This window comes from Protopterus annectens, chromosome 2.part0, assembly GCF_019279795.1.
Source record: "Protopterus annectens isolate FY-2018-M chromosome 2.part0, PAN1.0, whole genome shotgun sequence".
Lineage (NCBI taxonomy): Eukaryota > Metazoa > Chordata > Ceratodontiformes > Protopteridae > Protopterus > Protopterus annectens.
In genome coordinates, this window is record NC_056728.1 from 1,674,386,144 (window position 1) to 1,674,403,236 (window position 17,093).

The 17,093-nt window shown below is 39.8% G+C and overlaps 1 protein-coding gene across 1 annotated transcript in view; it reads right to left on the bottom strand.

The window, feature by feature from the left end:
- Positions 1-17,093, bottom strand: part of VPS13D (vacuolar protein sorting 13 homolog D) — a 3,321,573-nt gene that overhangs the window by 3,150,287 nt on the left and 154,193 nt on the right. The window contains exon 5 of the mRNA XM_044060428.1: positions 7,252-7,332. Within this exon, the coding sequence (XP_043916363.1) occupies positions 7,252-7,332 (81 nt within the window). The remainder of the gene's footprint in view (positions 1-7,251; positions 7,333-17,093) is intronic.

Here is a 17,093-nt window from a genome sequence, read left to right on the forward strand (position 1 = left end):
TTGAAATGTGATTATCATAAATCAATGCTTTTCACATTCTGCTTCCAGCAGGACCACTCTATTCAGTGGATACTTTACACTAGAAAGTACAGTTTTGTACCTACCATAAATGTAGATGTCCGAGAGGTATGCATCTGCAGTCCTAACAAATGGGTTGTCCTGTCCTCAGGCAGCCCTTCGGTCGGCCGGATTCCAAAGTCTGGGTCTGGCCTCGGCTGATGTCGCACTTCACCCGACGTCACAGCTGCAGTTCTTCGGGTATAAAGGTATCAGCCGACGCCATTTTCCTCAGTGTTTCTTGCCCCAGATGCCAGGTGCCCTCTAGGCAGACTAAATTTGGATAAATGTAAAACTTTCCAAATAACAGGTAGCAAATATAATAAACATGTATGTACATATATACAAACAAATACACCATAATAGATTCCCCCAGCTAGCTAGAAGATGGGCTAATACCCTAGGAGTACCACAGAGGGGAAGGAGGGAGGGTAATCCTGACTGCAGATGCATACCTCTCGGACATCTACATTTATGGTAGGTACAAAACTGTACTATGTCCTTCAAGGATGCATCTGCAGTCCTAACAAATGGGTAGAATACCATAGCCAAACTGGGGGAGGAGGTAATAATAATAAGATTATGGTGTAGTTAAGATCCCTTGCAAAACAGCAGTGGCAAAACCTGCTCGGGATCTGGAGTATAAGGGTAGATTATAATGCTTGGCAAATGTATGCACGGAGCTCCAAGTAGCAGCCTCTAAAATGTCTTTGGTAGCCACTCCTCGTAAAAAAGCTGTAGTAGTGGCTGTAGCCCTTGTGGAGTGAGGTCTGATGTTGTCTGGAGTTGCCTTCCCATGGTAAGAGTAACAAAATCTAATGCAATTTCCTATCCACTTAGAGATTGTCTGTTTTGAAATTGCTTTTCCTTCCATTCCTGTTGCATATGCTACCAGTAACTGGTCAGTTTTTCTATTGCTCTTGGTTCTGTCCAGGTAGTAGCGCAATTGTCTATGCACATCCAAGATATGTAATAGTCTTTCTCCCCTGTTCTGTGGGTTGGGGAAGAATGTAGGTAGGTGGATAGCTTGGTTTAAAGATACCCTGGAGACCACCTTTGGCATAAAAGTAGGATTAGTTCTCATGGACACTCTATCTTGATGGAAGATAAGGAAGGGCTGTACTGCCATTAATGCCTGTAATTCAGAAACCCTTCTTGCTGAAGTGATTGCAAGCAGGAAAGCAGTTTTCCATGATAAGTACTGTAATTCTGCTGTTGCTGCTGGCTCAAAAGGAGGGAGTGTCAACTTTTCTAGCACAAAGTTCAAGTCCCAAGCGGGCAATGGTGGCTTCCTTGGTGGTTTTACATTTTTAATTCCTCTCAGAAACTGCCTGAGTAGAGGATGTGAGAAGACTGGAGGATCCATGTTGTACTCTGCTGAAATAGCTGATGCAATAATCTTAATGGAAGAATAGGACAGGCCATTGTGGAAAAGTTCTGCCAAGTATTCCAGGATGTTAGCTATGTTTACCAGTGACACATTTTCTCCTTTTGCTGCACTCCAAATGAGATATCTTTTCCATTTTGCTGAATAAGTTTTCCTTGTTGAGGGTCTGCGAGCCTCCAAGATAATGTCCTTAACCCTTTGAGATAAATCTGGGTTATTTTGTCTTATGCAATGTTCCAGGCAGCTAGCTGCAGCGTTTTTAGATTTGGATGCAGGGTTTTGAAGTTGTTCTGTGTTAGCAGTAAGGGAACTAGGGGCAGAGGCCATATTTGTTCCCGAGACATACTTCTCAGTAATGGGTACCAATGCTGCCTCGGTCAGTCTGGAGCTATCAGGATGATCCTTGGCCGGTCTTCTTTGATCTTCAATAGCACCTTGTGCATCAAAGGAAGAGGTGGGAATGCGTATGCTGTCAGGTTTTTCCAACTGAAAGATAGGGAGTCCACCTTCCAAGCAAGTGGGTGGTATGCCCTTGTGCAGAATTTTTTCAATTGGTGGTTGTGTGGGGATGCGAATAAGTCTATTTCTGGTAGTCCCCATTTCCTTGTAATGGATCTGAAGATGTCTGGATGCAGCATCCATTCGTGGGCATCCGTGGTAGTTCTGCTTAGGATGTCTGCTAGTATATTTTCTTTTCCTGGTACAAATATTGCCTGTAGCTGAATGTTGGAGCTCAGGGCCACATTCCAGAGGTCCATTGCCATCCGGCAAAGAGGGTATGAATGAGTGCCTCCCTGTTTGTTGATGTACCACATAACTGTGGTGTTGTCCGTCCTTATCAGCAATTGACCCTGTCGAAGAAACGGTCTGAATGTCTGAATTGCCAGTTTTACTGCCAGTATCTCCTTTTGATTTATGTGTAGGTTCAGCTGGTCTTGAGTCCATAAGCTTTGTATGCAGTTGTCCAGCATGTGTGCCCCCCAACCGAGATCTGAGGCGTCCGTGGTGATAGTCTGGCTTGGTTGAGGGCTGTGGAAGGGCAGTCCCTTGTTCAATTGACAGGCCTGAGCCCACCATTGGAATTCTTGCTTCAGGCATGGAATTATTGGAATTTGGGTTTCTAGGCTGTGGTTGTGCTGAGACCATAAATTCCTTAGGTACCATTGCAACTTCCTCATATGTAGTCTGGCATGTGGAATCAATATTATGCAGGATGCCATGTAACCCAGGGCTTGCAGGACTTTCCTTGCTGGTAGCTGGTTCTGCGTTGTTAATGCCATGAAATAGAGAGGAAGGTGCTTCTGCTTTTCTGCTGTGAGGGATGCCATTTGATTTGATGTGTCCAGTTCTGCACCCAAGAAAGTTATCCTTTGGGATGGTATCAGCCTTGACTTTTTTATATTGACTGTGTATCCCAAGGCTTGTAGTAGATGAATGACCTTTTTCAAATCTTTTTCTAATTTGTTTTTGTTGTCCGCTTGTAACAGGCAGTCGTCCAGGTAAGGGTAAATTTGAATTCCCTGAAGCCTGCAATAAGCAATTACTGATGCCAGGCATTTCATGAATACTCTGGGCGCAGTAGATAAGCCAAAGGGCAATGCTGAGAATTGATAATGCTCTGATCCTGCAAGAAATCTGAGGTATCTTCTGCAATTTGGTCGTATGGGGACGTGCAGGTATGCCTCTTTGAGATCTAGAGTTACCGGGCAAGACTCCTTGCCCAGCATGGGAAGAAGCTGCTGTAGGGTCAGCATTTCGAATTTTGGAACAATGAGATATGTGTTTAGAGCGGACAGGTCGAGAATAGGTCTCCATTGGTTTTCTTTTCTTGGCACCAGGAAAAGTCTGGAGTAAAATCCTTGCCCTTGTTCCATAGACGGTACCTTTTCTATAGCTCTCATCCTTATCAAGTGGTCTATTTGTTCTAGAGCTTTTTTCTTTTGATTTGGAGGTAGGTTTGGCATTCCTCTCTTCCTTGGTAGAGTATGGAAGCGAAACCTGTAACCTTGGTCTATTGTCTGTAAAATCCATTTGTCTCCAGTGATGTGATGCCAGTTTTCTGAAAATAAGGCTAGCTTTCCGCCTAAGGGTGCTTCTAGTTGTTCCCTGGTAGGCGGTCTCAGAGCCAAGTCACTGTGATTGTCCTGTGGTAGTGGCTGGATCTGTGGCAGTACTTCGCTGGTTGTTAGGCTGCCACTGACGCCCCCTGTAGGCACCTCTGGATTGACCCCTGCCTCTTGGGCGCCTATTCCTGCCTCTCTGTGCTCTGGTGGTGTCTGGAAAGGACCAATTCTTGGAAGGCCAGTTCCTACTAAACCTTGGAGGCTGGACCTGTAAGAAATCCTTGACTGTCTGGACAGATTTTGCTTTCTCTTCCACCTTCTTCAGCACCTGCTGTGCAGGGGAGCCAAACAAATTGAGCTTATCCATGGGAACATCTAGAAGCTTTGATTTAACATGATCTGGTAAGGACTGCTCTTTTAACCATGCATGCCTTCTGATCACTGTACCAGTCATAGCTGATCTAAAGGAAGCCTCCAGTGCATCATAGCCGCATTTTAAGGAATGATTACTGACCTGCTGAATGTTATGTACCATTTCCTGAAGAGATTTTTTTGTCTAATGGTTCAGGCGAGGACAGTTTTTTAGTTAACTGATCTAACATAAATTCCTGATACTGAATCATGTGGAATTGACAGTTTAAGGCCCTAGCTGAAAGAGTAGCAGAAGTGTAAACTTTTTTAGCCCATCTCTCTAAGGCCCTAGATTCCCTTTCAGAGGGGAGGGGTTTTTTGGTAGAGGTAGCTGCTACTGCCTTGGGTCCCTGTGAAATAGTTTCAGGATCTGCAAAAGGAGCCTTATACAAATGATAATGTGTGTCCAGAACCCTGTAGAACCTGTCGGGCTTTGCAGGGGCCAGAGGAAGTGAATCAGGAGCAGTACAAGCATCGTTAAATGCATCATCCACAACAGCAAGTACTGGAGGAATGGCTAAAGGCCTGTGCTGTGGCAAATGCAAAAAGGTCCTAAGCCTTTTCCTAGAGTCTGAAAAATCCTGGCCCTGCCATTGAAATTGTTCCCTCATAGCATGCAAGGTTTCCCCAAAAGAAAATTCCTCAGGAGGAGAGGCAGAAGGAATGGAGTCTTCTGCATCAGAGTCCTCATAAGGAGAATAAGGGCCCTCTGGAGGGTCTGTATGTTCTGAATCATCAGAGGAGTAATCTGAAGAAACTGGCTCAGGGGGCTCTGCTCTAGGCCTCTTCTCCGGAGGTGGGTGAGAGGCCCTGTCAGGGTGAGGTTGGGATACCCGGATCAAAGAAATAAGATCCTCTGCTAGACTAAGCATTTGAGTACTAGAGCTAGGCCTGTGAGAGGGGGTCTTAGCAGGCACATTCTTGGTTGATTTTGCTGCTTTAGCCCTGGCAAAAGCCTTAATCGACATGGATGCAGGGGGCCTAGCAGCTCCACGTGCAGGAGTAGATATATCTAAAGGAATAGTATCAGATAAATCCTGTGAACCTGCAGGAGCAGGTGGGATTTCAGTAGCAGATTCAGTCATGCTGGATGAGGCCTCGGTAGGAGGCAAGCTTTCGGCCGAAGGAAGGACCGAGGACTCGGTTTCAGCCGAAACAGAGACACTCGTGGTTGACTTAACCGCGGTTTCGGCCGAAACCGCGGACCGCGAGTGTCGGTCCTTTTCCTTGCGCTTTTTAGTTAATTGCGAAGTCGGAGTTTCCGACGGCATGTTGTAAGCAAAAGCGGACCCGAAAAACTCCTCAGCAAATTCCGACCGACGTCTAAACGTCCGTCGGTTGAAAGAAGCACAGGCTAGACAAGCTGCTACGTCGTGGACTGGGCCTAAACAAGGTAGGCAGTAAGAGTGGAAATCTTTATGAGGTATTTGTTTCCCACAAGTTAAACAGTTATTCACTTTTTCTGACATCGGCTGAGGCAAGAAAGAGTCCCCAACGGGGTACTTAGCTTTTTAGAAGTCTTCGGTAGTAGTAATCTCTGGTTCTGACCGACCGGCACTTGCGAACAGCTTCTGCTTCGGGCACCACGCGGCAAGAAAGACTGAGGAAAATGGCGTCGGCTGATACCTTTATACCCGAAGAACTGCAGCTGTGACGTCGGGTGAAGTGCGACATCAGCTGAGGCCAGACCCAGACTTTGGAATCCGGCCGACCGAAGGGCTGCCTGAGGACAGGACAACCCATTTGTTAGGACTGCAGATGCATCCTTGAAGGACATCTATTGTGTTTCAAATGTAGTACTAAGCATCTGTCTGCAGTGAACTTCAATTGCCACCTTTCTGCCCATTCAGTAAGGCTTTTGAAATCCTTCATAGGTCTATGTTTCTGTCCTCAGTGAAGAAGTTAATGCTATATTCTACGTGTGTGTGTGTGTGTGTGTCTGTGTGTGTGTGTGTCTGTGTGTGTGTGTGTCTGTGTGTGTGTGTGTCTGTGTGTGTGTGTGTCTGTGTGTGTGTGTGTGTGTGTGTGTGTCTGTGTGTGTGTCTGTGTGTGTGTCTGTGTGTGTGTCTGTGTGTGTGTCTGTGTGTGTGTGTGTGTGTACTGGACCCAAGACTGGTCATGCAGTACTCCACTATTTTTTTCCTTACTTATAGCTCATCATATCTCCATCTCACCAAAGCTTGGCTTTTGGCCATGCAGCAATCCATCTTCCCACTCTTGGTCCTATCCCTAACACTTCCAATTTCCCTACTGGTCACCTGAGTGTAGGACTGAGTCAAAAGCTTCAGTGAAGTCAAGGTACACCAGGTTTACTGGTACTCCCCTGTCAAAATTCACAATCAACCTACTCATAAAAACTGGATCAGGTTTGACAAATATCTCCTTTTAACCTTAAGGATTCTCTCCATAACTTTCCTCTCACTAACAACAAGCTAAAAGCCTGTAGCCCCCTATATTTTCTTGTTCCCTCCCTTGTAAAACAATACCATAGTCACTGTCCTCCAGTCTATAGGCACTTCTGGCCAGTGCAGTTATGTACTGGTTCAACCAGCTCCCTCTCCACTTCTTTCCTTTCTATCTAGGTATCTGTGCACTGTTTGTTCCACTATGTCTTACCTTCCTTCCAAGCATGCCCCCCACACTCCCTTGTGAAGACTGAAGCAAGGTATGAATGCAATACCTCTACATTTTCCTAAACTTTGTTCTCTATCTTTGTCCAGTCATGTTAAACATGCATTTCCCAGTCTCATATTCCCACATTATTGTCCTCCTCTTTTTGACCACTAATTACAGTTCTAAGTACACAACCTCTGGTGCTTTCACTTGGCCTGTTTACCCCCTCAATTTGCTCCCAGTCTCCTAGATCATCTGTGACCCCTTCCCTTAGCTCAGCATAACACACACACTAAAATCCCATGCTAAAGTATCTTACTCTTTCTCAAGCACTGAACCACAAAGTACCATTATCACTGCTGGCTACAATGCTTTAACCTGGACTTATATGGCGTCCTCTGCTCTAGTTATGGACAAATCCAGACTTAGCAAGTTATGCTCAATACAACACAATCTTAGGAAGGCAGACATGTTTTTGCGCAGATCATATTGATATCAGTCATTCTGCTCAGCACAATTTTAAACATGCACTATCAATCTATGTTTGATCCCCACAGCCTCCACCTATGTAATGTGCTCAACTGTAACATAAGCATGTCCCATAATAAGGGCAAAGCTCCTGTGTCATCTGTAAAAAAGGGTATTTTTAGCTAATGGATTTTAGTTAGCAAACAAAGAAAAGTAAAGTAAAATAAAATATGTGAATTTGTGAATACTTGCCTCTATATTTTCCACTATCCGTGTCACAATTGATGCAGTAACCGAATACCAGTATGACTCTCCTTTCTCCTGCCATTCACTCTATAAAAGAAAAGATAAATGCACAAATATGAAAGTGAAATGCATGAACAAAACATATTTCATCAGCTAACTACTCAGCTTATTAAGTTTTCTTTTTCCTTACTTCCACTTCTGTTGCAGGCTCCATGTAAGCAATGCCTTCTACTCTACTTTATGGTGCTTAGAACCTTGTATTTTTCATCAACAACTACTAAAGCTGCAATAATAATAATGATGACTGATGATGATGATGATGTTAATCATAATAATTATAACAAATAAATAAATAAATAAAAGGGAAAAAACCACATACACACATTTTCTATCGAAAAAAAACAAACACAAACTTTAGAAGTACACAGAAGGAGTGTCAGTAAATCCACCAAGCCACGGAGACCTTAACGCAGGTTTATTGGAAACAATAAAAACACGTTTTCGCCACTGCAATTGAGTAGCTTCTTCAGAGGTATAGGAATCAAAAGCACCACAAGCCTTTTGATCCTATTTAAGTACAAATCAATTAAGCACATAAATTAGGTACATCACTTCCTGTTCATAAAATATTCAAACATTTTAAAATGTGAAGTATCCATAAAAATGTGAAGTATCCATACAAATACCATGGCATATCACAGTTCCCTTCAGCAATAATCAAAAAAGACATATGAGGTTACTTAATAAAATATTCAAACCCAATAAAACGTATTTAGTTATAGTAAAAACACCAAAAACATATAAGGAACCTTTTAAAAATTCTATTGTGGTTTTAGTTTTGTAACCCAACAATAGAAGAACATTCTTGTATGTTACCAAAATTTTTAAAATTTGAAAATATGTTCAATTGTCACCTTTTAAATCTGTGACACTTTACCAAAATAGTATGATTTAAAAAATGTGTAGCATAAGTATATGCTTGCAGTATAAAATAAGTAACATGCATGAAACGAACGATAAACTAAGTTTGTAAAAAGATTTATCTTAAATATGCTCTATATTTGAGAACTGGGGCAATATTACAGCTTTCATTTAATCCTGGAAAGTTGAAAGCGTTTACCTTTAATTGCCATTCCAACTCTCGAATTTTTAATAAAAGGGATACTGGCCCACCTCTAATAGAATTTGGTATACAGTCAATACCCATGAAAACAAAATTATGGCCTGGGTAGTTTACTACATGTTTCGCTAATGCATTTTCTATTTTCCCATTCTTTATGGCATAGCAATGTTGATAAACCCTTTCCCTAAGCTTTCTGTCGGTTTTCCCAACATAGAAGGCTGGGCAGCAAACACAAAAGGCCATACATATAATTGATTTTGTTTCACAGTTGATCTTACTGGTAATTTCATACTTTTTGTAACCAAAAGAAACAGAATTGCCTGTACGTATAACGTTACAGCAATTACATCTTCCACACCTGAAACAGCCCTTAGCTCTATTAAAAGAGTCACTGGTTTGGTTTTTTTGTAATAATTCTTTGAGGTTCTTACCCCTTCTAAATACTATCTTTGGTAATGCCCCTAGTTTCTCAACCAAAAAAGAATTAGTAGTAATAAAATACCAATTCTTTCTGATAATACACGAATGTTCTTCTATTGTTGGGTTACAAAACTAAAATCACAATAGAATTTTTAAAAGGTTCCTTATATGTTTTTGGTGTTTTTACTATAACTAAATCCGTTTTATTGGGTTTGAATATTTTATTAAGTAACCTCATATGTCTTTTTTGATTATTGCTGAAGGGAACTGTGATATGCCATGGTATTTGTGTGGATACTTCACATTTTAAAATGTTTGAATATTTTATGAACAGGAAGTGATGTACCTAATTTATGTGCTTAATTGATTTGTACTTAAATAGGATCAAAAGGCTTGTGGCACTTTTGATTCCTATACCTCTGAAGAAGCTACTCAATTGCAGTGGCGAAAACGTGTTTTTATTGTTTCCAATAAACCTGCGTTAAGGTCTCCGTGGCTTGGTGGATTTACTGACACTCCTTCTGTGTACATACACACATTTTGGCATTCTTTGACAAACAGGTTTCCATTTTCTCTCTCTTACGTTGCATCATACATCACAGATGGCTGTAAACCATTTTCATTGTCGGTCCCAGAACCTGCAAATGTTGAAATGCAGCCTAGACTTCTTTCTAAACATTTTCTACTTTGCAGTTCAAGTTATGGATGCAGATTACTACTACAAACAGAAATAACGCTACAGTCTCTCTATCGTGTTTGTGCAAAACTGTGACAATTTTCATATTAACTACAGAACCCTCTCCACCAAAATAAACTTGGAGGTGTTAAAAAAAAATATATATATATATATAAAAGTCCTCTTTTCCAATTACAGTGTTAGGTCTTGGACTTGCCAGAAAAAAACAAACTATCCAGCACAACCAGGTCTCAAAGTAAAAGTAAATCACCTCTGTATCTTCAACAGACACAAGAAGCAACAGTAATGTTTTGTGAATCAGCTCTGCTACCTCTTTGCTTAGCTCCCTCTCCAGAACCATATGACACTGAGCATTTATATTTCAAAACATTTACCAAGGACTGCAAAGAACAAGCAATTCAAAGCACGAGTCTGTGACAAACTTTTTTTCTCAAATGTGACATATTTGGAACTGGCTCTTCACAACAATTTAGTGCACCTGTAGCTCCTGTTTACTGTTATCACTACTACAAAGATGCTGCATTCCTTAAAACATAAATAAATAAAAATATCACAACTTTACACACTCAAAATCTAGGAAAAACATCAGCTGATCAACAATCTTGGAGCCTGCAAAATTTTACTTAAAAAATTATTAAAACATGTGTTACTGCAGGGGGGCAAGCTCCCTGCGCCCATCATATCCCCTGATAATTATATATATGAACTCAGACATCACACAATCTCAAGGAAACAGCATATTTCCCTACTATAAGAATTGTGCAATCTCAATCAGTCCTGTCGATCGCCTGTTTAGCTGACGAAATTTGATCAGCTAAACAACTTTTGACCAAAGGTAGAGCTGGCTATCTTGGACTTCCAAGATATCTGCCCACTGAGTAACTGCTTATTTCTAGCTCTCCCAGTGTGAAAACAGAAACTCAGCAGAGAAGGACAGTAGACTTGTGTTTATGGGTAAATTTCAGTAACTGGCTATTAAGTGCACTGCCTGGATGCCAGGAATAAAGAAATACAGAAGACCTTGAAACAAAACAGTGCACTGCCTGGATGCCAGGAATAAAGAAATACAGAAGACCTTGAAACAAAACAGCTACAAAAAGTGAGGAAGAAACACTGACTGGGGAAAGTGCTGCAGCTGTTAAACAAAAAGCAATGCAACCTTCAGACATGACTTCCAGTAACCTACAAGAAAACAGTAAGACAGCTGCATACAGACCTGGTTAAAATAAACAAAACACTGATGGAGTATATCAAGACAAGCAATAAAAGGCTGGAAAAAATGGAACAAGCTTTAAACTGATATTCAGGTGAGGACATAAAGCTGCAAAAATCAAAATAAAGAAAAGGCTGGCTGAATATGAGACTGCTCAGGAATAGATAGTTTAAAAAAAATAACAGAATTAGAGGACAGAGCATGTAGGGAAAACCTGAAATTTTGAGCTACACCACAGAAGATGGAAGGAACAGACTGCATTCATTTTATGAAAGTATAAATAAACAACTGGACTGGTATTCTATGGCGGCAGTTGTTAGTTGAAAGAGTACAACGGGCGTATGCTACAAACCTGGCTTTAAGAAAGCAACCTAGGCCTTTACTAATAAAGATGCAATCCTAGCAGCAGAAGTAGGTGATTCTGATAAATTTTGGCAGAAGGGCAAAGTACTAAAACTGGGAGACAGCAGACTGTTTGTGGAGAATAATTACTCAATGTACACCAGACAGAAGAGAAGCAAATGTATTCCACTAGTCAGAGAAAGCTGAGATGCAGGTGTGAGATTCAAACTGCTATACCCAGCTGTCTTCGAGGTATTCTTCCCTGGAGGCACAAAATCATTTTTTGAGGAAGTACATGCTAAGGAGGAAATACAAATGTTTCTCCAACAAAAAGTAAGCTGTGAAATAGCAGGAGATTCTGTTTCTTGTACATCTGCCAAAAAAGACCACAGAAGGACTCTAACTGTGAAACCTTTCCAAAATTTTCCATTGGAAAATGTTGGAGAGAAGAAAGGGAGCACAAGAGTTGACTAGAACAACTAAGAGTATGTTGGAAATGAAGCAGAGACAAGATTTTGGAGATGAACGGTAATAAAACCAGTAACTTAATATGGGATTACAATGTAAAAGTTATATTTGTGAAATATGACAGAACAAGAAAATTAGGAAATATTGGACTTTTTCAGAATCTGTTGGACTTGTTGGGGGGGGGGGACTCTAAAGCATATGCCCTACTTCATGTCATTAATGTTTAGAAAAGTGCTTTGGGGAGGGAAAGAGGGGAGAGAAAGTTAGCTGCAAGTAAAGATTTTTTTTTCGCACATAGTACCAGTTTTGTGGCATGTGGTTTACTTTACATGTTATAAAGTACATTTTTTATTAAGTGTAATGGGGATTATAAACAGTAGGTGTTTTTTCTTTTCTTTCTCCCCTCTTCTCACTCTCTCTTCTTGCTCTGTTTTAAGAAATGTAGGCACTGCAATGTAGAACAAAAAAAAATCTTTAAAAAGCAAGATAAAGGAAAAGTTAATGTGCTTTTTCGCATTCTTACATGGAGAAATGACTGGATTAAAAACCTTACATCGATTTAGTAACACGTTTTAAGACAGAGCAAGTAAATGAAAAAGAACACTGCATATTATGAGTTTTTTTCTAGAAAATATATGTATTCTCAGTAACAATTCTGCAACTGGTCCTCAAGTTTGTATGGAAACAATCTGATAAAGGGAAAGTGGCAGCCAGTTTCTCATGTCCCCATGAAGGCAACCCGATAAAGAGAAATTGGCTAAAGTTTGATGGAGAGTGACTGGCTGAGGAAAAAAAAAAGAAAATAGAAACTGGCTAGGAGATCATGTTCTCTGAAAGCATTCAGGGGGTTTTCCCAGGTGGGAGAGCTATAAAGACAAAACCAATGAGCACTTAGCAGTAGCAAAGATGTACCATGCACCTTAGCATGGATGACCTCTCTTTTAGGTTAACTCAAGTCTGTAAGTATGGCTGTCAGTCTGGAACTTTTGTCCCTATTAGGAGGGTAAAACTTCAATACTTGAAGGTGTACATAGTTTTTTTTATATTAGTATTAAGTTAATTGGTTTTAGGGGGGTGTTGGGGCGCATGTTTTGAGGGCTTTCAATAAAACAAAAAGTTTTATAAGATGTGACATAGGCTTAAAAGTATATGACAAGAAACAACTGTATAAAAGTTCAACCTGCCTAACAGTGTATGCATGAAACACAAAAGCAGGAACATGACATTCAACAACAAAGGTGTTATACATAAAAGGTGGGAGTAATAAATTTGTAATACAATTATGTTTTCTTTTAATGTCTTTAAATGTAAATGGTCTCACAGATAAAAGACAAACAAGAAAAAGTACTGAACTATATTAAAAAAGTGTAGAGTGCAAACAGCTATGTTACAGGAGACATACTCAAATGAACATGTGAATTTGATAAAGAAAGGTTTTCAGGACGGTTATTCAGCAGAATAACAAACAAAGGACACATGAGTAGTTATATTAATTGCAAGCGGAGCTCCAACAGTGATATAAGAAAATAAAAAAGACAACAATAACAGAATTGTAATGCTAAGGGGCTACTGGCAAGGCAGGAGGATTACACTGGCATGTGTTTATGTTCCACCTAAAACTGCTATAATGGAGATTAAGAAAATTATGTAAGAAATAATCAGTTTTCAGCAAGGAACATTACTTGTAGGTGGGGACTGGAATTTGATTTGCAGCAGTGAAGATGCGTCTGGGGGGACCCAGAAGGGAAAATGTAAAAGGAGGATAGATTTTTTTTTTAAGAAATTTATGAAAATATTTGGCATGGAAGATATGAATTCAGTAGTAGGAGTTCAGAGTGAATTTACATATTACTCCCCAACAAATAAAAACTGTGCTAGGCTAGACAGAATTCACATTTCACAGGAACATGTTCATTTAACAGAAGGTCTTGCTACCCACCCAAAAACTATTTCAGATCATGCGCCAATAATAGCCAAAATAAAAACACAAGGTAAAGAATCAAAAAAGAGACAATAGCGCTTTCCCAACTACCTGCTGAAAAGAAAGGAATTTAAGGAATGGGTAGTGGAGAGTGGATGGAAACTTATTCTGAAAACGCAGCTAGGGAGTGGGATAAAATTAAGGTGGAATTTAGAAATATGGTGAAAATAAAAGAAAAGGAGCTATGGTTAAGAAGTAACAATAATTATTTAAAGGGATTGACAAAACAGGGGAATCACTCAGAACAAGAGGAAGATCAACTGCAGAATGATAGGCAAAAAAAAAATAAGAGAATACCTTGATAATATGAATGAGCTTAGAAAGACTGCTGTTAAAAAACTGTTTTTTGATAATAACACTAGAGCACAAAACCTTTTAGCACAATGACTCAGGCAATGGAAAGTAGAAATGGCTGGTATCAAACTTAGGGAGTATATAACAAAGAAGGCAACAAGAGATCATATAGAGGTATTAGAAAATATTTCAGAAATTCTATGAGAGTCTCTATAAAGCAGAGAAATATGAAAAGATACAAATGGAAATGTTTACGGAAGAATTAAATATGTCAAGGTTAGAGGTAGATAAGGCTCAATTAGTAACAGTTAGGACAAGAGGAGATGAGATAAAAATTGTGATGTATAACCAATCTACAGGAAAGTCCCCAGAATAGATGGTATTCATGTGGAAGTTTGGAAGCTAGGAGGGAAAAAACTGATAAAGATCTGGAAGGTTTTCTTTAACAGCATCTTAATAGGAGGAGATGTACCACCTTCCCGGAAGAAAACAGTGGTAGCTGTAATACATAAAGAGGGTAAAGGTCCATCACATCCACCTTCACACAGGCCCATTTCAATACTAAACCATGACTATAAAGTATTCATGTCTAAAATGGCTAAAAGAATGGAAAATGTAATCTCAAAACTGAGAGAGAAATGGATCAATGTAGTTTTGTGGAGGGAAGGCAAACATTTGACAACGTTAACAAAAAACTGATAATCTAGAGGGAAGCAGAATGTAAGAAAATACCATTGCTGTTGGTGGGTCTTGATGCAGACAAAGCATTTGACAGAGTAAGCTGGGACTTTATGAGCAGGGCAATGGAAGCATTTGCATTTCCTAAAAAATTATAAGGTTGATTAGGAGAATATATGAGGGATTGGAGGCAAAACTTAAAGTAGGTGGGGTCCTCTCTGATGATTTCTGCTTGAGCGGAGTAACCACACTGGGGTGTCCTCTTCCCCTTTATTATATCCATTATATTTAGTACCACTGGCAAAGAAAATAAGGGATTCAGAAATTCAATTATATAATTGGTATGTTTTGTACCTGACAAAACCAGAAAAAGACGTTACAGTGTTGTGGAAAATTTTGAGACCGTTTCAAATCTTTTCGGGATATAAAATTAATGGAGCTAAAACACAAGCAATAAAGGTAAATTATGTACCCACACATGAACTGGTTCAGGAATATCCATATTTATGGGGACATGATAAAATATTTAGGAGTATGGATTAAAAATTATTCTACTCTGGTAGCTAAGGACATATGGTAAGAGACTAAACAAATGATCATATAAAAACTGAGAAAATGGAACCTTTGTAATATGGATATGGATAGTAAGATACAAGCAGTTAAAATGTTTTTAGTCCCTTTAGTCTTATAAACAGGTCAGGCATATTGTTATCAACCAGAGGAGAAGTTGTGGGAAGGACTTTATGTGGGAAGGGGAGACAGCAAGAGTCAAGTGGGATAAGCTAACTCTTCCAGTAGAATAGGGTGGACTGGGATTACCCAATTTGAAGAGGTATTTCAGAGCTACACAGTTAAAAGATTCCTATACATAGCACAAGCAGAAAACTATAATTTAAAGTGGAAATGGATAATGATGAAACATGAGGGAAGCTCAAGAAACAAGGAGAGACTGAGATGTTGAATGCAGGCCTTTAAGGAGAATAACAATAATCATGCAGAATATTATATCCATGAAGTATAAGAAAGTATTTTAAGAACTAAACCAACACAGGAATGGAAAAAGGGAGATTCTGCCACTCCACTTAGGGATACAGACAATAGGCAAGAGGCGGCCGTAATTTATTGGAGAAAACTGGGAAAGGAACCATGGTACTGGAAGCAAATAACTAGAGAGGGGCAGATGAAAGAATGGGAAGAAGCCAAGAATTTATTTGGACTGCTGGTTACAGATTGCCTTCCCTATCAGGGATTGACATCAGCGTATATGCAAAGAGAAAGAAACAGGGAAGTCATAAACAAAAGACCAGTACTGGTAGAGTTTTTAAATAGAATCTAGAACAGAAGCTGCCATTAAAAAAGGAATAATTAGTAGAACATATAAAATACCACATAACCATACCTCTCAACCATAACAAGTTCCTCGGTATTTACCGGTTTTGAGGGCAAAATAATGGGGTGCCACGAATTCCCGAGTGGCCCCTTTAATTCACGATTGTTTAAAATGTTTTATTTATTTATTCATTTAGGTTTTTTTTGTTTGTTTTTTTTTTTTTTTTGTATTATGACTTTAAATTTATTGCTGACAGCACCAGGCATCAACAACCTACAAAGTGTGCGTGATGACATCAGCTACTGCCTTTTCTCACAGATTTAGTTTGAACTGTTTCGGTGGGGAATGTGTGCAGTCAGCCTCCGGGAGGTAAGAAAAGAAGAAATGTGTAAACCTCCATTCAGATTCCTCCTCCGTTAGCTCTGTTGTGTTTGCTGGATGACTACTCATTCCATTTTGAATTAACTGTTTATTAACTCCACTCAGAATTAACCATTTATTAAATCCGCAAACTGTGTAAAGCCTGTTTTAGAACAAACGCCGAATTACTGCTGCCTGCTGCTGTGTGTATTTGTTTGGGATGATGTACTTATTCAATTTATCCTGCCTGCTGCTGTGTGTATTTATTTTGGCTGGCTGTGTGCATTTATTTAATTTATCCTGCTGCATGCAATGCGCCATTCAAAGTCTGGTGTTTTATCTTTCTGTTCCATGAGCGCAAGTCTTTGCTGGGCTGCTGCTGTGTATTTATTTGGATTGCTCTGTTTGAACAGACTAGGAAGTAACTTTGCTGGGCTGCTGTGTTATGTATTTTATTCTGCAAGTCTTTGTTGGGCATTTTAGTCCCGCAATGCTGTGTGCATTCACTTAATTTATCTGCTCCGTTTGAAGTCCGGTGACATGTCTGTGTGTTTACTTAAAGTAAGTGCACCATTTGAATTCCGGTAACTGTTTACTTAATGTAAGTGCTCCGTTTGAATTCCGGTCACTGTTTACTTAATGTAAGTGCTCCGTTTGAATTCCGGTCACTGTTTACTTAATGTAAGTGCTCCGTTTGAATTCCGGTCACTGTTTACTTAATGTAAGTGCTCCGTTTGAATTCCGGTGACTGTTTACTTAATGTACTTGCTCCGTTTGAAGCCTTGTGACTGTTTACTTAATATAAGTGCTCCCATCAACAAACTTGCTTTAATTATTTATTAGTGGAGTGCAATGAATCAGATGGGAAAAGTGTCTTAAGTTAAGCATTAAGGAAGAGCATGCATTTTAGTGCATTCACTGTGAGAGCTCTTCTAGTTCATT